We start from the raw sequence: 23,934 nt of genomic DNA, 5'->3' as shown, positions 1-23,934 counted from the left end.
CATGGGAGCAATAAGTGTAAGTCTTTTACTGATGCAGAGCTGGTTTAATTATTTGCTGTAAATAATTTGTGATGAAATTTGATTTTTTTTCTGAATTATTTGCAATTTCTTTTTCATTATTTGACCAGCTCTTGTTGTAACCCTTGTCCTCCGGTATCTCCTTCCCCATTCTTAATTTTTTTAATGTAATCCTTTTCTGCATTATTTAGATTGTATATCATTGAGGGTTCCCTGAATGATTTATCTGCCAAAGACTACACACTCACATTATAATTAATTATAAATCATGACAACATAAGTACATCAGAAAAGTCTAATATAAATTGTCCTTGCTGTCATTAGCTTTTCCACCCATGCTTTTACAACAGCATGGTTTAAATCTGATTTCCTCCTGAGGACTGTTTTACTCCTCAGCAGTTATTGATTTCTATCTCCAGGATGCTCATAAATTAGTGGAAGTCAGACAAAAAACACTAAGCTTGTTTTTTCATATTGTACTGAGCTTTTAAGTATCTTTACCTGGACAGTTTAACTGCTCTGCAGGAAGATGTTTTACCAACTGCAAAATTCCTTTTGGTAAGAATATTACATAAATTAGATGGAAATCTGCTACATTCTGCTTTTTATTTTTCACAAGATATTCATGTAATCTATTCATTTATACAATGTATGGCAGAATGATATGAACAATGCAGAGTTGTTGCAATAGGACACTAGTTCTGAATTAGGCTAGTGAGCTCAAAATATAGGGTCCAGGTTTAAAAACATTGGCCCCAATTCCTTGGCTATGACAGAGGACTTCACAGCATAACTCAGGAAAAGCATGCATGTAAAAATGGCTTTAAGGTACTTTAGCGCTCTCTTACTGGATCTGTATACGAAGCCTGTCCCAGGCGGTAAACTACAGCATCCTTCAGGCTACTCTAATTTATTGCAGCTGCCAATGGCAGTCAAGGATATATGGGTGCAGGGAAGCACTGGTCAGGCTTCCTTTTCCCTGACCAGTCTCCCAGTGCTGGCTGCAAAGAGAATAAATAGTGTAGGAGTCACTGTACTACTGTACACCATTGTGGGATCCACTGCACTGGGGTGATCCTCCCATAGAGGGCTATCCAAGATTTGAGCTACTATAGCTGTGTCAAAGCAGAAGACTGGTGGAACCTTGCCCAAACCAAACTTCCCTCTCTTCCCTTTTCCACCCCCAAGAAACAGAGACATTCACTAAAGTCAGGAGGCAGAATCAACTTGTTCCCCTTTCTTCTGCTGTAGTCTGGAAAATTAGTTCTTATGTGTTAGACATCAACTCCTGTGTTTTATATTTTTCTTTTATGCCTTTAGGCAGTTCTCCACTTTCATCTTTTTTAAATTGGGTTTCATACTAGTTCCAAGGTGTGTACTTTTAAAAAGATTGACAAGGTTGTGGCACAGAAAAATAAGCACAAACAGTTCCCAGGAAATAGATAAAAGTTCCAGTAAATGATGACATTGAACTTTTCAAAGTTCAAATGGTTATCTAAACATGACTATCTTTCCTAATCTTTAGAGATTACAGGTGTCATGTTTAACTTTTCCCGTTTAGTTGAAATTATTGTAGATGTTTAAATTGTACTTTGTTTTGTTCTTTATATTTTTGAATTCTTTTCTCTTTGGTATACATCTCTTTTATTGAGACTTTTGTCTTTGTTTTTCTAATTAAAAGCTTGAGTCTCCTCTGTGAAACTGGTTTCACGCTATTCATTTCAATAGAATTTAAACTGGTAACTCCACTGAAACAGAGTTTACAGAAGCATAAAACTGCTATAAAAAAGTGGGGAATCAGGCCACACATTTTTAAGTTGGATATTTTCTGTCTAATCAGCCACTACTATAACTCATTTTCTCAACCAGTGGAAGGTATTGCAAGTTTCAATAATCTTTTGCTTCATGATTGTTCTGTTAACAATCATCCCTGGCCAGGGATTTCTTCATTATTGTTTGTCTTGGACCAGCAAATCTGAATATTATGATGCTACTTTTCATTTTAATCTTTTTCAGTGGTAAAAGTTAAAAACCATTATGAAGATGTAGCTTGATGTATTATGTTTAAATGTATAAAAGGAAGTAGAACACTGATATGATAAGCTGAAAATTATCCCTTTTTATCTTCTGAAACAATGCTTAATATTAAAATTGTATAGTAAGAAAAACGGGACACTTTTTGGAAGTATTAGTTGCATAAAGCACTCAGGTATATAAGTACGTTTTGGAAAGCTGAGTAATTAAGCCTCTTACAGATTTCGGTATCCTAGTCAACCACTAGCTCCCACTATGCCCTCCCAGAAGTGTAGCGAACCAAGATAACCTGATTAGATAAGGACATGGCATGAGATATATTTATTCAGATGTACTAGATGAAAAACTAAAGGATAATATTCGTGATGGAGGAATATGTGAGGAAATAGACAAATTTTGTTGGCAGCTATATACCCACAAAGCCATCTATTGAAAGTCAGTTGTACTGCAATGCTGTGAGCAACTTTTCTGGTATATAGCAAAACTAAGGCAATTCCAACCACAATAGTAAATTAAACAATATTTTTTCTTGCTTCAGGAGGGTTTGAAAGTTTAATGTTACCTCCTTTTGCATTGATTTAATTTTGGGGCCCAGGATTGATGCATGATTAGGTGACACTGAAGGTTAATAGAGTGCAGAACTCTATTAGTGTTTGATATTAGGTCTAAAGAGCTTGATCCTTCAAGGTGCTATGCACAGTCAACTCCCATTGACTTCAGTGAGACTTGAGGGCACCAGACAGCTCACAAGAGCGCTCAGAAAGCCTGATCCAAAGACTGCTTTGGATTTCCCCTTCACACTAGTGGGCATTGGATTAGGCACAAAGGCCCAGATCCTCAAAAGGTATTTAATCAATGGGAGTTAAGCTCTTAGTCTCCTAAATACTTTTGAGGACTTGGGCCAAAATAATTATGATAGCTTGAGGGAATGTCTGGTGTTTTGATAAAATGCTATGATTGGAGACAGAAGGTGAAATGTTTGCCCCATTGAAGTCAATGGCAAAATTCTTATTGATTTCAATGGGACAAGAATTTCTGCGAGTGTATTCTTGATTGTGGTTAAGTGTAAGGGTGTGGACCCACCCCTGTGGCACCTCCTGTTGGTCATCCTTGGGAATTAGCTCATTTTCCAGCCAGGAGCGCCCTCTGCAGGCCAGTGATCCACCTTACTGCTGGCCCCCGTGTCCCTCCCGGACTGAGTGCCCCTTTCTCTGGGGTTCTGCTCCCTTGACAGTAACCCCTTAGTCTCAGGGTCTCCTCACCCACTATCCCCACTTAACCTCAGTCTTGGCTACTGCCAGTCCTCATTTAGCCCCCGTTCACTGGGGTAGTCTGCAGTGTATAAGCCACTCATCACAGGCAAAGGGGTTTGGACCTGCTGCCTCTGCCTACCCGTGGGCTTCCCTCTGCAACCCAGTACCTAATAGGCCTTACCAGGCCTGCAGTCTGGGGCTTTCCTAGGCTGGAGCTCCCCGTCTCCCTTGGCCTTTCCCCAGCCCATCTCCATTCCAGATACCTGGTTAAGCTCCCTGCAGCCAGGCCCTGCTCTCTCTGAACGCAGAGAGAGACTATCTGCTTGAACACCTGGCTCAAGCCTTTATAGGGCCAGCTGGGCCCTGATTGGGGCATGGCCCCAGCTGAGCCTGCTTCCTCCTACTCAGCCCAGGCGTCTTGCCCTTCCACAGCCCTCCTCCAGAGCTGTTTTAAACCAGCTGTTTTAAACCCTCAGGGCAGGAGCCGGTAACCACTCCACTACATTAAGCTCAGTCAAGATAATTGATTTGGGCAGATGGGACAACTAAAATTCATTACTGTATAATGTTAATACAGTAAAACCTCTTACCAAAATCCAAGTCTTCCTATCTGAAGTATTTCTAAAACATTGATTGTTAGTGGGACTCTTACAGGGAGGAGCAAGAAAATATTGCCTTCACAAAAATGAGAGTCTTAAAAAAAAAACACATTCACAATCTTAAAGATGTTCTAGAACTTTCACTTTAGTGCATATGGTCAATTAATGAAAGCAGAAAGGGTGATTTTTAGCCTTTCCATTGAAAAACACTGAATAACTGTCATAGACAATTGTATGCCACCACCAGAATTCAAAAGCAATCCATGGCTGTTGAAGAGCACCTTCACCACTAGCGCCTTCCCTTGTGGAGGAGTGTGGCTGAGTGTGGCATAGCATAGCAGTTCTTTCCTCTATAGTGCTCCCACCAATCCTGTGCTGGTCTGTCTTTTATCACAACTCGGCCCTATGGCCAGATAACCTTTTAATTCTACTCCTTCTGGGTTAATGAAGTCCCACACAACATGAGTCCAATGTCTGTACATTAAGTCTTCACCCCAGCTCTCAACCCAGTGATCCTTGCATCTCAGGGCTCTTAGAAGTCATTCTTTTATGCCAGGATTACATACCACCTTCCCCAGTAGCTGGAAGGAAAACCCAAGCCCTTCCATTACACTGGATTCCAGTTGAGGACCCCTATAACTAGCAGCTAAAGTCTGCTCTGTTGGACACCTTTCTGCTGCCACCCTGGATTTCTTCTTATTGTAGCCCGTCAGCAGAGCTCTCCCCTGAAATCCCCCAACAAAATTCCCAAACCAAAAGTACAAATAAACCAATTTCTGCCCTCTTTAGGATTAACCTTTGATGCTTCTTAAGTTCCCCTGCTCTGGTCTCCACTGAACACCTACCAGGACTCTCTCCCTAGAAGTCCCAATCCTGCTCTTTTATCAGGGTTCATCATCAGAGTTTGTTCTACCCCAGCAGCTTCTCCGTGTCTCTCCTGGCCTCCTGACAGACTTCCCTACTCAAAAGAGGATGTAAGCGCCTACTTTCCCCTGGACTTCCTCCTTGATCCTCCCAGTCACTACATTTGCTAGTGCCAAGAGAGGGACAACAGAGTTCCTTCCTTTTCTCCTTATAGTCTCCTTCTGCTCCCAGTTTTTTGGCTTTATAATCACCACCCAGTTCCTCCTCAGCTCGGTCTCACCCTTAACTGAACCTAGCCCAGCCTCCTGTGTGACTAGGGGGGGGGTTAGTTGGATGCTCTCATTCCAATTAACTCTTTCAGAACCAGATGGCATATATAGCTCACCATAGTGGAGCTGCAACACAGCCAATCAACAAACATTCATTCTAGCCTATCGGCTGGAGAAGAAGCTATAGCTCTAGTATACCGCTATGTGGTAAGGTATGGGCCACTAGGTCTGTATAAGTGCTAATCACACAGCCCTTTTGATGCTTCACTCTCTGAGGCAAAGGTCAAGCCCCACTATCAGGCTTAAAAAATGCACAAGGTATGGTGTAGGATCTCAGCTCCTGATGAACTTCATTCAATAACAGCAAAGCCTCGGAGTGGTCAATGCTAAAAGCAAAGAGCTTTAAATCACACTGTAGATGCCAAGACATATGCAAAGTAAGGGAGCAATGTTTTTAACATTATAATATTTCCATGAATGGATCTCTCTCTGCGTACTCCAGTATTTAAAAATAACACTAAAAAGTAGCCTGACCCAAATAGCCTGAAAAACAGTCTATGATTAAAACTTATAATTGATCTAAGGTAGGAAAGTTAACTATCCATCTTCACTGGAATGGCATTTCCACAGTTCCCTTTATTAACTTTTCAGAACCTATTTTAAGACAGAAAACTACTGCTTCAAGAATTCTTTTCTATAACTAAAACTTAAAAGGGACAAACTAATGAGAGTATGGAGGAAAGATCTGAACTACCACCTCAGTGAAAAAATCTGGAACAAAGTGTGTAGGAATACAAATGCAGCCAATGACTGAAGGTTGAAATTTATCCAACAAAAAATCATCTTCAGAACATTTTGGGATGTGTGAAAACTACAAATGCTAGAACAGTGAAGAGGAAACTGGGGATCTCATCCATATGTTATGGAAATGCTACTGCCCACTAGTAAATTATTTCTGGAGAACAGAAAAAGAACTGCTAACATTGTTATAAACACAGGGCCTGCCTGATGATTAAAGTTTTTTTACCTGGGAGTTCTTAATGGTCAATTGTGGCCAATTAGATATCCTATGCCAAGAAATCATCTTTGATGTACAGTAGAATTATGACTGAGAAATATGGCATTATTTAGAAACTACCTTTAAAACAGAAAGACAATCAACAGCCTCCTAGGAGGATGGGATCACTAATATGCAAGCTCAGAGATGCTCTGTACAGCAGGTGCCGTTAAAGAGCTCCACTGGTGTAAAGGATTCTGCTAAATTCACAGATAATCCCTATCTTTGAACTTGGGAAGCTCATTGTAACCAGTAGAAATCTTTCAGACATTTTAAAGACACCCAAATCAATATGAAAGTAAACTGAAAACCAAACAAACCTAAAGACCAGGTTCTGCCATTCTTACTTACAATTAATAGAACCATATTCCACATGTAGACCTGTTGAGTTCAGTTGGACTACTCATACAGTCAGGTATTACTCAGCATGAGTAAGGGTAGTAGAATCTGGCTTTAAAGTTTGTATCCTTAGATACATTTTATAAAGGTAAGATGTGCTCCCATTTATTTGTTCTTATAATACAATAGCAAGGGGATATTGAATTAAATTGAAAGGCAACAAATTTAAAACTCATATTTTTAAAACACAATGCGTAATTAACTATCATTTTATCCTTATTCCAAGATAACAGTTAGAACTTTATTATGAATAAATGACGTTTAAATACAATTTTTAAAAGACTTTTGCTTTGAACCAACATTTTCTCTTCTTTGCGAAGTAATATATGCATTTTCAGAAAATAATTCTCCTTGCTAGTAAGACAGTCATAACACTTTGGATTTATTCCAGGTACTAGTTTTATTTTTCATTTCTTTATTCATTCTTTTTTACATAGTATTTGCGGAATTCAGCATCTGGAGCGAGCAGGAAACAAGTTGACTCTCTTTGACTCCCTTTATTTCTGCATAGTGACATTCTCCACTGTGGGCTTTGGGGATGTTACACCCAAGATCTGGCCTTCAAAACTGCTGGTTGTCATTATGATCTGTGTTGCCCTTGTGGTGTTGCCCATACAGGTAAACTCTGATTGTTTTCCATTTGGAAGAGTTGGGGCAGTTTTGGGGAAAAGACTGTATTATCTTGAAATATATCTTGCAACTGTCCTTACTGTGTATGTAATGTCAAAAAAAAAAAAAAAAAGTACACCAACTTGTATGCTTCTTCATTTTATGCAGAGTTGGAGCTTTCTTATTTGTCTCCTTGTTTGTAAAATAAATGTGCATATGGTTTATATATGCTAAAATGAGAGGAGCTAACAAGTTTTCAAATCCTCGTAGAAGCTGCTGGCTCCCATCAGACACCAAAGAACATACAGACACTGTGTGTTGTCCAAATTTACCCTCATGCTGGGATTTACCTTTATTGTGAACTTAAATAATAGCAGCAAAACTAACCAGCAGCCAAAGCTTTCTCCAAACACTTAGCTATTCCTAGCATTTTCCGCTTCAGAGTGACACCTCAAGGGGAGAAAAGGGCTTTGTGTACTGGTCTGAGCACAGGACTGGGGGCCAGCTCTTATCATTGCTCCGACACTGAATCACTTAACATCCCTGCCCCAGTAGAATGTGGATAAGAAAACACTCCAGTCTCATTGGATTGTTGTGAACATTAGCTAGCTTGTATGGAGCTTCGAAGTTGAAATGGTATATGCATGGTGCATTATTGGTACTAATTGTATATAAAACATGTCGATATTACTCCATTGAAGTAATGCTTTTATGTATTTAAATTATTCCAGATACATTGCATATCGTATTGATCCCTAGCGTTCCCTTTATTAGGATCTCAAAGCAGAATTTATTGTGAACCAGGGGATGCTGATTAAGGTGGTAGAGGGAAAAGTGCCACTTATTGAAGTCCAGTTCAACTGCTGCCATAGTCAATACCAAAAAACCAGCAGTTCTCCAGGAGCAGCAGGGACAGAACATGATGTTTCTTTTAGCCATATGTTTAAGTGATGCCAATATTTAAGGTGCAGATCAGACAGTAAGAAATAACATGTAGACATCATTGTATCAAGTGTTGCCAACTTTAGATTTTTAAAAATCTCTGGGGAGAAACTGAGGCATTGTTCCCATCTACATAAGTAATACATTGGTGTTTTTCTTGCAGTCCCATCTTTTGGAGTGGTGTAAATTACAAATTAACCCTAAAGGCTCAAATACCAGGAAAAAAATACATTTAAAATAATCGCATGATTTAACTCAACTTTATGATTTTTGAATGCTTGAGATTGGCCTATTGATGTGTTATTGTGCCATCCCATCAGCTTAGTTGTAAATTGCTGCTCTTGGAAAGAAACAAAGACAAAGGGTGAGGGTTCTAAGTGTGTCTTTAATTCAATGAGTGGATGGACTAAAGCATAAAATATAATTAACTCATACTGATAAAGATGCTTATATTGCACAGCTGCTTATATGTATTTCATTCACATTTGACAATATATTGCAGTTTGAACAGCTGGCTTATTTGTGGATGGAGAGACAGAAGTCTGGGGGTAACTACAGTCGACACAGAGCTCAGACAGAGAAACATGTGGTACTGTGTGTCAGCTCCCTGAAGATTGACTTGCTTATGGATTTCTTAAATGAGTTCTATGCTCATCCCAGACTGCAGGTATATTTACAATGCAAGAGTAAAATAATAAATTCAATTAGACATTAGTCACTTGCAGACAATCTTCAGAAATGGTCTGTAATTTGTGTGTCTGAATTAAAGAATGACTGACTGACTGAAGAAAGTATAATTGCAAGAAGTAGCTCAGAACAAGTACGGGGTGCATTCATTTTAAATTGATCTAAATTGGATTAAACAGATAGAAATATGCTTGTGTCACACAGAGTCTAATTACTTTGATTATACCAGTTATCTTGCAACCAACTAATTTTGTGAAAATTCCTTTTGGTTAACCCAATATGATGTGTAAAAAGATAAGAAAATTGGTCATTTCATATTTTTCTGCTATTCTGGGGCCTCGTCCACTGAACTCAATGAGAGTTTTTACACATAATTGTGATTGCTGCAGTTAAGACAGAACAGGGTATAGTGCAATGGACATAGCCTGATAGTCAACATTGTTCACAAGTGAAGAGTTTCTCAGCATAAGCATTAAGAGAATTAGGAGAATACAAAGAAATGTCTTTTTCATATGGCTGACTATATCCTAACCTGCTCTGTGAAAGTTTTACATCTGAAGGCGAGCCCTGTGTAAGTTCCAAAGCTCGTCTCTCTCACCAACAGAAGTGGTCCAATAAAAGATATTACCTCACCCACTTTCTGTGTTAGTCTGTATCAGCAAAAACAACCAGGAGTACGTGTGGCACCTTAGAGACTAACAAGTTTATTTGGGCATAAGCTTTTGTGGGCTAGAACCCACTTCATCGGATGCATGAAGTGAAAAATACAGGAGCAGGTATAAATACATGAAAGGATGGGGGTTGCTTTACCAAGTGTGAGGTCAGTCTAACAAGATAAATCAATTAACAGCAGGATACCAATGGAGGAAAAATAACTTCTGAAGTGGTAAGAGGGTGGCCCATTACTTCCATGTTATACTTTTGGCCTTCACAACATCCACTGGCAATGAGGTTGACTATGCATTCTGTGAAGTACTTCCTTATGTTTGTTTTAAACCTGCTTGTAGCAAAGTGCAGCAGGGGCCCCCTTGGCTCCTGCCACTGCTAGATCCACAAAGTCACTCTGAAACCCGGGGTTAATAACCACTGATGCAGTTTATTCACAGACTTGTTCCTACCACTTTTCACTATGTACAGTTGGTTCTTCACTATCTGCAGTGAGTAAGGACAGACGGAAGGTCCCTACTTCCACTCCACCTTTTTCGCTTTGGCTTCCTTCCCCTGCAGCTTTTATACAGCCCCAGGCTAATTAGGTGACAGGTGTCTCTGCTTCCCCAATTAGGGCCAGGTTATTCCCCTAAATGGGAGCTGGTGTGAGAGGGCTGAATAGGCAACCCTTTGCACCTCTGCATCCTTTACTGGGGGGGCACTACAGGGAAGTCTTTTCCCCTCTTTTGGGTCAATCCCAGGGTTTGCCATGTGGGATTCCTTCATCCCCCAACCACCAGGACCGCCCAGAAGATTCAGGGGGCCTGGGGCAAAGCAATTTTGGGGGCCCCTTCCATACAAAAAAGTTGCAATACTATAGTAACATGTATTTGGAAATGTAAAAAAATAACCAGTGAAATACATTCAAAAATTAATTTTTAATAATTTGAAACTACATGAAATACATTCTTTTAAAACATTAAATGCTTTAATAATATGCATACATTTGCAATTACATAATGGGCTGTCACTAGGTGATATTGATGGTTAGTGTCAATCGGCTGTCACTGCCTGGGGGTGGCGCTGCTGTTGCCCAGGGCTGAAGGGGAGCTGGGCTCTGGGTTGGGTGGGTGCCCAGCTCACAGGGGCTGGGCTCGGAGCTGGGGGTCAGGGCTGCGGGGGATGGGGTTGGAGCTAGGGGTCAGGGCTGTGGGGGGATGGGGTCGGGTGGTACCCGGCTCAGAGGGGTTGGGCTCGGAGCTAGGGGTCAGGGCTGTGGGGGGCTGGGGTTGGAGGGTGTCCAGCTCAGAGGGGCTGGGCTCAGAGCTGGGGGTCAGGACTGTGGGTGTGAGTGTCAGGGGGGTGTCTGGCTCAGAAGGGCTTACCATGCTGCTTACTCCCGCCTCCCGCCTCTCCGGAGCCTCAGCGCGCCGCGTCCAGGAGCGGCCCTGGACAGCGCTGCAGCGGCTTGGCTCCACAGCAGCTGAGCTCCTGTTGCTCAGCCCGGAGCCCCGCTCCCTTACCACGCGGCTCTGAGGGGGAGGAGCTCAGGCCACGTGGCTGCAGTGCTGTCCAGCGCCATTCCTGGACATGGTGCACTGAGGCACCGGGAGATGGGGGAAGGCGAAGGCGGGGGTGGAGGAGGGAGCCTCCGACATTCTCATGGAGGCCCCTGCAGGGCCCGGGGAAAATTGCCCCACTTGCCCCCCTCTCTGGGCAGCCCTACCAACCAGAAACTACATTGTGTGTGGGGTGGATGGCCCCACAGCTCCACCACAGTGCCTCGCACCATTCACAGCCTTCTAGGTGTTCCCTTGTTCTCCCCTCCTTCCTTTCTGTCAGGGGTTCAGGGTTGGTCCCAGCCCTCTCCCAGAGGCTATGGGCTTCTGGTCCCCCAAGATCATCCAACGTGGCCTGGGTCTCTTCCTCTGGGATGTCCACTAATAAAGGCCTCCGCCGGGCCTTGGTCTCCGGTCAAGGACTCTGGGGTGGACATCTCGCCCATAACTTCCTTCTCAAGCTCTGTTGGCTAGGGTTTTTTGCTCAGGGTTCTCTACCCCGTTACTCGGGGAACCTCCCTTTTTCCTTATCTTGGGCTTTCTCCCTCTGCCCACATTCCCTCCTGGGAAGGGGTCTCAGTCTGTACCCACTACCGTCATATAAGGTGGTCCCTTTAGTACCCCGACCCGTTGCCACTTAAACCAGCCCTGAACCTCAAGAGGCACCTGGGCCATAAGGTTTTGCCTCCTATCCCTGTGGATGCATTCTATGTCCATTTTAACACCCGAAATCCACCAGTGCGGCCTCACCAGTTTCCTTTGTACAAGAGAGCAGGCCGAGGCAGAGTCCACCAGGGCTCATTGGGGTTTCCTCCTCACCATTACTGGAATGGGGACAGCTTCCACCCCTGCCGTCCAGCACTTGCCCAATGACAAAAAACTCTGCCCATCCACAATCCATGGGTGGGCAGTCCCCCTTCTTGTGTCCCGGTTGTCCACACTGCCAGCAGACAACCGGTCTGGACCCTGTGAGAGACCCTAGCGTGTCCTCCCATTTGTTCTCTGGGCCTTCCTGAGCAGAGGTTCTCAGGGCCTTCACTCAGTATCCACTTCCTTGCTCAGTTGTCCCTCTTTCCTGGGGAAGTCTGCCTCCATGTACTCCTCCGTAAGCTTTACAGCCGCCTTGACCATATTTGATTGGTGCCTCCTTTATTTTCTCTGGGAGACCCTGTAAAAATTGCTCTAGGATGAGTGCCTCTATAATCTCCCTCACTGTCTGGGCATCCGGCCTCAGCCAGCGGGTCGCCCAGTCCATTAACTTTTGGGTGAATACCTGGGGCCGCAAACCCCCCCATCCACCTCGCCAACCAGAACTTCTGGCAATACTTCTCCACACACAGCCCCACCCGATCCAGGATGGCTGCCTTTGCCACTTCATAATTCCTGGTCTGTTCTTCACTTAAGGCCATATAGGCTGCTTGGGATTTGCTGGCTAGGTAGGGAGCCAGTCATAGGGCCCAGGTTGCCCTGTCATATCCAGCCCCCGCGGCTACTCACTCAAAGCTGCCTACAAAGGCATCGGGGTCATCTGTCTGGCCCATTTTACATAGGCCTAAGCCCGGCACCCGAATGCCATCCCCTCCTGTGGGACTCACCACTTTCTGCAGGAGCTGCTGCTGGATGCTAGCCTGCTCCCAAATGAAGTCCTGCAGGCTCCTCTGTTGTTCTGCCTGCTAGGTGAGCAAGGCCTGTCTCTCCAGCTGGTGGGCTTGCTGAAACTCTGCATTGACTTCTGCACCTCCTCCTGCTGCTTGATCAGCCATTGCAGGGTCTCCTCCATCTCCGGGCTGCCAAATACTTGCTCTAGCACGGGATCCTGGACAGGCCCCCACGTGTATCAGAGTCCTCTTGGCTCCTGCCTCTGTCACTCTGAGACCCTGGGGTTAGTAACCACTGGTGCAGTTTTTTCACAGGCTTGTTCCCATCATCATTTCACTAAGTACAGTTGGCCCTTCACCGTCTGCAGAAGGGAGGGAAGAGCTACTTTCCTGCTTCTACTCCCTGCCTTTTCCCTTTCTTACATCCCCTGAGGCTTTTATACAGCCCCAGGCTAATTAGGTAAAATCTGTCTCTGCTCCCCCAATTAGGGCCAGGTTATATCCAGCCAGCTCTTATTTATTCCCCTAAATGGGAGCTGGTGTTACAAGGCTGAATCAGCAACCCTTTACCCAGCACCCTGCCACACTGCTGCCAATTAATTTCATTTGGTGATGCCTATTGTGTGTGTTATGTGCAGGGGAAACAACACTTATTCATTTTCTCCACACCATTCATGATTTTATAGACCTCTATCATATCTCCCCTCAGCCACCTCCTTTCCAAACTTTTTAATCTCTCCTTGTATAGAAACTGTTGCATATCCCTAATCATTTTTGTTGCCATTCTCTACTTTTTCAATTCTAATATATTTTCTTTAGATGGGACAACCAGAACTGCACACAGTATTCAAGGTGTGGGCGTACCAGATTTATTTAGTGGCATTATGATATTTACTGTCATTTTCTATCCCGTTCCTAATGCTTCCTAACATTGTTAGCTTTTTTGACTGCTGCTGCACATTGAGCAGATGTTTTCAGAGAACTATCCACAATGACTCCAAGATCACTTTGAGTGTTAACAGCTAACTAAAACCAAATCATCGTGATGTGTAGTTGGCATTATGTTTTCCAATGTGCATTACTTTGCACTTATCAACATTGAAATTCATCTGCCATTTTCTTGCCCACTCATCCTGTTTTGTGAGATTCCTTTGTCACTCTTCATAGTCAGCTTTGGGTTTAACTACATTGAATAATTTTGTATCATCTGCCAATTTAGCCATCTCACTGCTTATCCCTTTTTCCAGATCATTTATGCATATATTCAACAGCACAGATCCCCATACAGATTCTTGGGGGACCTTGCTATTTACCTCTCTGCACTATGAAAACTGACCACTATTTCTACCCTTTGTTTCCTATCTTTTAATCAGTGAGAGGACCTTCCCTCATCCCATGACTGCTTACTTTGCTTAAGAGCCTTTGGTGAGGGACCTCGTCAAAGGCTTGCTGAAAATCAAAGTGCACTATATCCACTAGATCACCCTAGTCCACATGCTTGTTGACCCCCTCAAAGGATTCTAATAGCTAGGTGAAGCACAATTTCCCTTTAAAAAAAGCCATGTTGTCTCTTCTCCAACAAATCGTGTTCATCTAGGTGTCTGATAATTCTATTCTTGACAATAGTTTCAATCCATTTGCGTGGTACTGAAATTAGGTTTACCGGCCTGTAATTTCCAAGATCGCCTGTGGAGCCTTTAAAAAAAAAATGGCTTCACATTAGTTATCCACCAGTCATCTGGTACAGAGGCTGATTTAAGTGATAGGTTACGTACCACAGACAGAAGTTCTGCAAATTTCATATTTGAGTTCTTTTAGAATTCTTGGATGTATACTATCTGGTCCTGGTGATTTATGACTGTTAAATTTATCAGTTTGTTCCAAAACCTTCTGTATTGAGACCTCAGTGTGGGACAGTTCCTCATATTTGTTACTAAAAAAGTATGGCTTGGGTGTGGAAATCTCCCTCACATCCTCTGCAGCAAAGACCAATGCAAAGAATTCATTTTGCTTCTCTGCAATGGCTTGGCCTTCCTTAAGTGCTCCTTCAGCACCTGAATCATCCAGTGGCCCCACTGATTTTTTGGCTGCTCTTCAAATTCTTTTTTGGGCCTGCTTAATTATACTTTTACACTTGGCTTAGCAGAGTGAATGCTCCTTTCTACTTTCCTTAGTAGGATTTGGCTTCCAATTTTTAAAGGATTTATTTTTTGTCTCTAACCATCTCTTTTACTGTATTGTTTAGCCAGGGCAGCATTTTTTGGTCTTTTTTTATTATTATTATTTGGGATATACATATACTTTTTTGCTCTAGCGTGGTGTTTTTAAAAATTTCCATGCAGCTTGCAGGCATATCACTTTTGTGACTGTTCCTTTTTTGTTTAATTAGCTTCCTCATATTTGGATTGTTTCCCTTTTTGACGTTCAATGCTACTGTGGTGGGTTTCTTTGGTATATTCCCCTACCCCCCACAAGGTTGTTAACTTTAATTACATTATGGTAGCTATTATTAAGAGGTTCAGCTAGATTCACCTCTTGAACCAGATCCTGTGCACCACTTAGGACTAAATTAAGAATTGCCTGTCTTCTTGTAGGTTCTAGGACTAGCTACTCCAAGAAGCAGTCATTAATAGTGTCTAGAAATTTTATCTCTGCATTCCATTATGAAGTGACATGTTCCTATTTGATATGGGGATAGCTGAAATCCCCTATTGTCATAGCTTTTTCTGCCTTTGTTGCTTATCTAATCTCCCTAAGCATTTAACGGTCACTTCCCTGGTCAGGTGGTCAATAATATATTCCTACTGCTATACTATTATTATTCAAGCATGAAATTTCTATCCATAGAGATTCCATGGTAGTTTGTTTATTTTTACAATATATGACTATGCCTTATTTCACAGTGTCACTCCCCCATGATTGTGACCTATTCAGTGTCCGACTGATTATCATTGTTCCACCAAGTTTCTGTTATGCTTTTTATATCTATATGCTCATTCAATACCAGCCACTCAAGTTTACCCATCTTAGTTTCTAGACTTCTAGCATTTGTATACAAACACTTATAGAATTTGTCAATATTTAGTTGTCTGCCTTCATGTGATGTAATTGAATGGGATGCTTTTTTGACTGTTTCTTCAGTTCCTACCCGTACTTTATCAACTTCTAGCCTCTCCTTTTTACTAGGATATAGAGTATCCCCTTAAAAAAAATCCTCCCCTAAAGGATGTGTCTGTCCAAACCGTGTGCTCCTCTCATATGTCAGCTTTCCCCCAACCCTTAGTTTAAAAAGTCCTCTATGATATTTTTAATGTTCCCTATCAGCAATCCGGTTCCGTTTTGTTTTGGTGGAGCCAAGGCCAGTGCAACCACTAGGCAAACTAGGCGGCTGCTTAGGGCACCAAGATTTGAGGGCACCAAAAACCAGTGCCCAAAATGTCTGGGATGCTCACCGGGCACTGGCTACACGTGTAACCCGCTTCCCGCCCCTGTACGAGGGGGCGCTGCTGCTTTGATCAGCTCCAGCCAGCTGGGAAGCAATGTCATTCCTCCTCCGGTCGCCGGGGGCGCTGTGCTGCTCCCTGCTGCTCTGGCTCTTCCCCAGGGCCCCTGCCCCTGCTCAGCCCCGTCTCGCTCCTACTCCCTTGAGCTCTGCAGCAGGGCCAGGCCTGCGCTCACCGGCGGCAGGAAGTGCAGAGACCTGGCCCCAGCCGCGCCGCTGGTGAGTGCAGCCCGCAGCCAGCCCCTGCTGCACTCCCTCCCCTACCCACACCAGCCCTGTGCCCCTGCCCTGCCAGCAGCTATCCTCGCACCCCCTGTTTCCAGCCAGCCCCTGCTGCACCCCCTGCCCTGCCCTACCCGCACCAGCCCTGCGCCCCTGCCCTGCCCACAGCCAGCCCCGCACCCTCTGTCTCCAGCCAGCCCCTGCTGCACCCCCTGCCCTGCCCGCAGCCAGCCCCGCACCCCCTGTCTCCAGCCAGCCCCTGCTGCACCCCCTGCCCTGCCCGCAGCCAGCCCCGCACCCCCTGTCTCCAGCCAGCCCCTGCTGCACCCCCTGCCCTGCCCGCAGCCAGCCCCGCACCCCCTGTCTCCAGCCAGCCCCTGCTGCACCCCCTGCCCTGCCCGCAGCCAGCCCCGCACCCCCTGTCTCCAGCCAGCCTGTCACACCCCCGTACCCGAAGCCAGCCAGCTCCACACACCCCTGTCTCCAGCCAACCCCGCACACCATCTTCAACCAGCTCCACATCCCCTGCCCTGCCTGAAGCCAGCCAGCCCCACACCCTGTCAGATTATTCATTTATTTTCATTAAATATGTAGACTAAATAATGAACTTAATAAATTTTCTAGCCAAATGTGTATTAATTCTAATGATCAATGCCACATTGTGGAGTATTCATTTTTGAAAGTTTATAATAAGCGATGCTCTGGGGGGTGCAAGGTGGAAGTTTCGCCAAGGGCGCAAAATATCCTTGCACCGGCCCTGGGTGGAGCCCATCCTTACTGTATAGGCTCCTCCTTTCCCCAAAGGTTCCCCAGTTCTAATAAACCTCAATCCCTCCTCCACTCACCATCATGCCATTCATGTATTGATACTCTGCAGTTCTGCCTGCCTTTTAGAGAATGCAACCATGGAGGTACTAGACTTGAACCTCTTACCTAGCAGGCTAAATTGGCCTACAGGACCTCTCTCCTACCTTTCCCTATGCCATTGGTACCTACATGTACCATGACCACTAGCTCCTCCCCAGCACCACCCATTAGTCAGCCTACCTTATGAAAAAAATGTTGTGACAATTTTTAAAGCTCCAGTTTTATTATAGAATCTGAAATGTGCAATGTTCAAATAGTTTATCCAAGAAACCATTTTAAAAGTTATTACAGATACTTTTTCACGTCCAGATTCTCTATTAACTATACTCCAGTGACAACAGAAGGTAACAGTAAATAATCTAAATGTCATTTCTACTCTCCTTTATATTTTTGACAGGACTATTATGTGGTTATTTTGTGTCCTACTGAGATGGATGCTCAAGTGAGAAGGGTGTTGCAAATTCCAATGTGGTCTCAAAGAGTTATCTATCTGCAAGGCTCAGTACTGAAAGATCAGGACCTGTTGAGAGCTAAGTAGGCAAAAACTAATATATTTATTTTTCATTTATTTGTTTCAACTCATACTTCTTAAATAAGGTTTACAAACAACATGAGCTAGATTAGAAAAGTAGTTTGTGCATTTTAGAAGGGTAACATGAGTAAATCTTTCGCAAAATTCAGCTTTGTTCCTAACTTTTTTTTTTTTTTTTTAAGCCACTTGTAATCTAACTCTACTTTATCGGACCAAGCTTTTCGTCACTTGTCTTTTCTGTCTCCATTTTAAAAGCAGCATTAAAACAATTCAGAAATAAATCAAATAATTGATTTTCATGCAAAATGACTCACCAGTTGATGCACTGACTTGTGACTGGGTGTGCTCTCTCCATAGCCTTGCCAACCAGCTGTCCAGGTCCACTGGCTGTGCCCTTCATCTTGGGCTTGACCTTCTGGCCAGGACACATTTAGTCTCACTCCTTTTGGGATAAACCAGAGTTTAACTCAGTAGTTCCTTGACCTTGCATCAGTGGCCCAAGTCCAGGCCCAATAATGCTTCTAGCGCCTTGCGTCTGGGATCAGTGAGGCATTAGGGAAATTCAGTCCCTCTCCCTACTTCGAGTTCCAGCCCAGGGACACTGAAGCATGTGGTTAAGTTCTGTACTGTCATAACTCTTGCTTCTTCCCTGGACCACTTCCTCAGTCAGCCCACCATCTCCTCAAGGAACTTGCATTCTTAGCAGAGATCTACTGTGGGATCAAGCCCCTGGTCCCAGTTCCCAACATGACAAAGGAAAGAAAGCTAAATTAATAGAAATAAAGAGCAGCACGATCCCTCAAGGGTCCTTTAGCCATCTGTACTAATGTTCCGTCTTGACAGGAAACTTAAAGGAGCCTGACCCTTGACTGGGCTCCTGTTTGGGAGCTGAAAATGAAAAGTCTGTTCATCTTCCTGGGATGGAGCCCTCTGGTCTGGGCTTCTCCCTTTAAGCCTCCTCCTCAAGCCTGGCATGGTTTACAGGTGTGGCAAGGCAGGGCTGCCTGAGCCTATAGCTGCTTTTTAACCCCTTTTTGTCTTTTGTGGTGTTTGTATACCCTATCATACTTTTAAAGATACAACACTGGATACTGGAAAGCTGATAAGTGGTGTTAGAATTCACATGAGTGATGATAAAATTCAATGGTGATTATCTGGACCAACTGAAGTAAAAAGAAAGGAAGCAAAAGCAAATATTCCCCTTCACATTCTGTACCCATTCTCATTGTTAACCTCATTCAATGCAATCCCCACACTGTAAGCAACTTGCTTTACCTAGTTGTGACAGAGTGTTGGGCATCAGCAGCTGTACCAGCACTCTGATCACTTTATCACCAATTAGTTGCATAGGAGTAAACCTGACTATGATAATTGTGCCTGACTGATAGATTGGGGATGATCTGGAGAGAGCTACAAGGTTAATTAATCCATTAGCCCAGAAAGTAGAAAAGGCATAGGAAAGAAGTGACACGGGGAGAGATGGCAAGAGAAGTCCCAAGAGTGACTTTTGAGGGAGAGATCTCCTTCCTCTCCTGTCCTTGGTCTAAAGGAAGCTGCTATTATATATAAAGTGCTGGACAATGCTGTCAAGTGCCAGGGGAACATTGTAAATAAACCACATGTGATGTTTTACAAGCAGAGATTCTCCAAGTAGTCTGTATGTGCAGAGGAAGATAGGAAGTGGAAGGCGTGTCCTTTTACACGAGTCTGCTATGCCTCCATGCCCTCCTCCAACACCTTTCTTACAACAAGCTTCTATAGCAAGCCCTATACAGCTATTCTTCCCATCCAGGAAGTGTTAACTGACACCCCCCCACACACGAATCAAACAAAACATCAAGACACATAGTACAGATCAGTGCCTATTGAGTATTCGTTGCATCCCATCTCCATTTCTTCCTATTTACAGAATGTTCATGCTTTGTTGTTAAACCTAACCCATGTAAGCATTTGGAAACTGGTTGATAATACCACCCTAGAAACAAATCATCTCTTTTTCTTTTTTTTTTAAGTTGAAACTTGATCTGAATTTAATAGATGATTATAGGCCAGACATCACATTTCTTCGGAGTCTTGAGAGGAATGTCTTCTCAAATTTCTATCTCTAATAAAGAGCTAATATTGGATGTTCAAAAGAAGAAAAATAAAAGGTCAGAGAGATGATTGTGCCCCCTTCCTCCCCAAAAAAGAAGATATAAAAAAGTTGCCATTTTTTGCTTTCCCACTGATCTTGAGAAAAGATTCTCTAGTGGGATTTAGTTAACATTTGTTCTACATCTTAGGAGGTGAAAAAGAATCAAAATGCTGTTCTCTGAGCATAATCACATGCATTTAGCCTATAAATAGCCTTAATAACCTGAAGCTAGTCAACTGTAGAATTGTACTTTTTTCTGCAGAACATGTAATTGAATGTACCTAAAGATTTTTTTTAATGTGTCCTAAGGGAAACAGCATGGTGGGAATTTAATAGAACATTTAGTATGAAATATAACCCAATAACTAAGAGGTTGCTATATTTCAGTTCTTTTTATGAAAAACAATGTACTGAAAAATAAATGATGCTTGGTAAATTTCTCTAGTAAATAAAATATTAGGTAGTTGTTTGTTTACTATTAATAAAAATAAAATCTGGTTGTCTCATTATCAAAATGTATATACATATTACACAAAAACTATGTTAAAAGAAATTAAGGTTACAAAGTCAAGAACTCAAATGTCAGGGAATGCTAAAATTAAGGTTGCCTTTTCAACCATAATCCAGTCTCCTCCTGCATATGCAAGACGTTACAGTCTTTAATTACATGATTACATAACCATTATTTCCATGGGATGCCTGTTTCATTCAGTGCACAGAATGGACAGTGGTAAATTATGAGCAAATATTCCATATTTTGTTGTATGAGTGGCCCCATGTCTTATCTATTGAAAATTCAAACCCTGCTCTTAAAAACAGAATTATTTATTTCCTCATGGGCTTTTCTTTGGTGTTCATCCTTTATTATGTGAATGCTTCACAAACATTAATCTATCTTCGCAAAACCCATGTTATGTGAGGCGCTGGTGGTATCTCAATTGTACAAGTGGGGAGCTGAGGAAGAGAGAGATTAAGGTCAAAAGTAGTCATTAATTTTGGGTGCCCAATTTGAGTTGCCTAGAATCTGATTTTTCAGAGTTCTTAGAATTATATAGCATTTTAAACATTCAAGCATGGCACCCATTGCAGTGGCAGTTATGAGTGCTCAGAACTTCTGCAAATCAGGCCCCAGGATCTCAAATTAGGCACCCAGAAAATTAAGAACACAGTGTGACCACCTTCCAAAATTTTGATTAAAATGACTTGCGCAGAATCATATGGGAACTCTATGACATAGGCAGGTATCAAATCGAATTCTGCAGGACAGCATTCAACTGTCTTAATCACAGGGCTGGCTCCAGGCACCAGCCTGGCAAGTAGGTGCTTGGGGTGGCCGCTCCAGACAGGGGCAGCACGTCCAGGTATTTGGTGGCAATTCGGCAGACGGTCCCTCATTCCCGCTGGGAGCAAAGGACCTCCTGCCGAATTGCCACCACAGATCGCGATCACGTTTTTTTTTTTTTTTGTGTGGCTGTTTGGGGCGGCCAAAACCCTGGAGCCGGCCCTGCTTAATCATGAGACCTTCATTTTTAATTTTCTTCAATCACTTGCGTCATTCGGTACACAACTTCCAACTTCATCAACGAAGCAGGGATCCTACAGACAGCCTCCTTCACTACACAACCCTGATTCATCCCCAGAGCAAGTCTATCCTGTGCACTGAGGAAGGCAGGGGTCCTCTGGAAAAATAGTGTATGATTATGTACTTTTACTGTACCATAATGCATAGGCACGGGAGGATGAATTAAGGTTTCATAGGCAGCGATCTGGCCTCCCTTCAAAACACTCATAATATTCAAAAGTAGCATTGCATGCTTTGCCACCATGTTACTTGTATGAACAAAAACACCCCAACACACCATGCTCTCAGCCTGTCCATCAATGCACAAAGGGGTATACAACCTAACCTTACCTGGGGTGCCCATGAAGCTGCCACATAAATTCATGGATTCACAGGAGTAAGCCAGATGTGGAAACTTCACTACATGATGCCTCATGCAACACCATCAACCATGGTCATTCTGGTTGGCACAACAGCCCTCAATAGACTGTTTGAAGCCATTTTAATTCTGTCATCGCCTAACTTTTGCGGGCTTGACTTTGCAACTTTAATAAAATGTTTTAGTAACATTGGTGTGTGTGTAATATCATAGGTTTTTTAAAAAGGCCAACTGAGAATTCAGAAATGTCATCATGTGCCATCATATTAACACACACATGGCTCATCAGCAGGCTTGGAACCTTTACATTCACCACACGGTCCTCTGCTATTTGAGCTAATGGAGTAACTGATAGCAATAGTAAGTTGTCTTCCTCTATGTAGAGCAGCACTAGAAAGGGAAAGATACACACTTTGCCAGTGGGTATCACAGATATTTGCTGACAGCAGAGAACTGGTGAGACTTAGTAATCTTACAGGATCTGGAAGGGAATGCACTGGAAGTGGGCACCCAGCATGGAAAATTTCAGCCCAATGGCTAATGTTTTGCAAAGTTGTAAGCAACTGAAAATGAGGTTTTGTAATGGAAAGTATGAGACAAAAATAATAATACACAATGCCACAAGTCCTGCCTATAATTCTAAAAATCTCTGTATTCAACATGGAAATTCAAATGTGAGTGGCCTATGAAATCTTGTTATTATGTACCTTAGAAGTGAAACATCTGCCTTTTTTAAATTCAAAAACATTCACTGAAATGTGATTTTAGTCACAACAATGTTTGAGGAATTGCTACATTAATAAAGTGCAAATACTTTGATTCATGCAAGCTTTGCTATTCATTATTATCCTATCTGCAAACCCATATCCTATATGACCCACATATTGAGCAGAAACAATACCATGTGACTTAAATGACCAGTCACATGCCAGTAGCAAATACTGAATTGTTTGCAAAGAGCCAATAGGCTGAAAATTGTTCATTCATATAATACAGTCAGACATTAGTCAGATTATTTTCATACATTTGTCAGATTATTTGTTCATAACAAACAATTCAATCAGTTCTACACAGGACATATATACCTGGTCCGACAATCCTTACTACAAAAAAAAAAAAAAAGGAATGACATTTGTAGATGTCCTCTATCACATTTGGTGAAATTAGCTAATTTGCAAGGGGCCAGCACAAGGACACTACTTAAATCTCCTGGAATTCCTATTTTGAATAGGTAAATGGGATTTAAAGTGGGGCACAGGTTTTGTGCTGGCTCTAGGTTCAAGGATGAATTTTGCCCATTGAGCAGCAGTCTTTAATGGACAGCAATCCTGTGTTAATCTAATGTCAATATCTAATTGTATTTCCTAATTAACATTTCATCATCAATAATGAGATATAAAACGTGATTATATTTTAAGATGCCCTAGAAAAAAATAATGCCATTATGTAACTGCATTGCAATGAGAAACGGAAACATTCTAATACAATGCAATTAATTTGATATATTCTCACCCACATCATTATTCTTCTGAAGAATCACTATTTACCATCTCCAGAAATGTAACTAGTTTATAATGCAACTTGTACAGGTATGTAAACAGAGAATATTTAGGAATGTTCTGGGATTTTAAATTCTGACTTTTGGGACCAGACCAGCAAACCCTTATGTATATATTTAACTTTGTGTATTTGAGTAATTCTATTGAAAGCATCCTGTAATGTCATATTGTAAAATCCAGAAAAATCCACAACCTCCCTAGGCAATTTATTCCAGTGTTTAACCAACCTGACATTTAGGAACTTTTTCCTAATAGATTCATAGATTCTAGGACTCGAAGGACTACTTGTGTTAGTAAAATTGAAACACATGAATAAGTGCTTGTGGAACTGGGGCCTTGCTTTGCATTGATATAAAAGCACTCAGGTTCCAAATTTCTAGCCTCTCAAAACTATATAGAGGATCGAGTCATGAGACTTGCATTGAATTTCCCAGTTTTGCCATTGATTCAGTGTGTGACCATACGCAAATCACTTAATCTCTCTGTGCTTCAGATTTCCCATCTTTAAACTGGAGATATTATTTCACTTCTCTATAAAGTGCTTTGAGATAAGTGGAGGAAATGCACTATAGAAGGACGTTAAAAAGCGACGAAGAGTCCTGTGACACCTTATAGACTAACAGACGTATTGGAGCATAAGCT

At 42.5% G+C, this 23,934-nt stretch overlaps 1 protein-coding gene across 6 annotated transcripts in view; it reads left to right on the top strand.

Annotated features, from left to right (window-relative positions):
* Window positions 1-23,934, top strand: part of KCNT2 (potassium sodium-activated channel subfamily T member 2) — a 287,270-nt gene that overhangs the window by 137,815 nt on the left and 125,521 nt on the right. For all 6 annotated transcript variants that reach the window (XM_034779504.1, XM_034779503.1, XM_034779501.1 and 3 more), the window contains exons 10-12: window positions 6,931-7,111; window positions 8,547-8,711; window positions 17,525-17,661. In XM_034779504.1, coding sequence (XP_034635395.1) covers window positions 6,931-7,111; window positions 8,547-8,711; window positions 17,525-17,661 — 483 coding nt within the window. The remainder of the gene's footprint in view (window positions 1-6,930; window positions 7,112-8,546; window positions 8,712-17,524; window positions 17,662-23,934) is intronic.

Source organism: Trachemys scripta, chromosome 8 (assembly GCF_013100865.1).
Source record: "Trachemys scripta elegans isolate TJP31775 chromosome 8, CAS_Tse_1.0, whole genome shotgun sequence".
NCBI classification, from domain to species: Eukaryota; Metazoa; Chordata; order Testudines; family Emydidae; genus Trachemys; species Trachemys scripta.
This window is presented reverse-complemented; position numbering and strand designations above follow the sequence as displayed.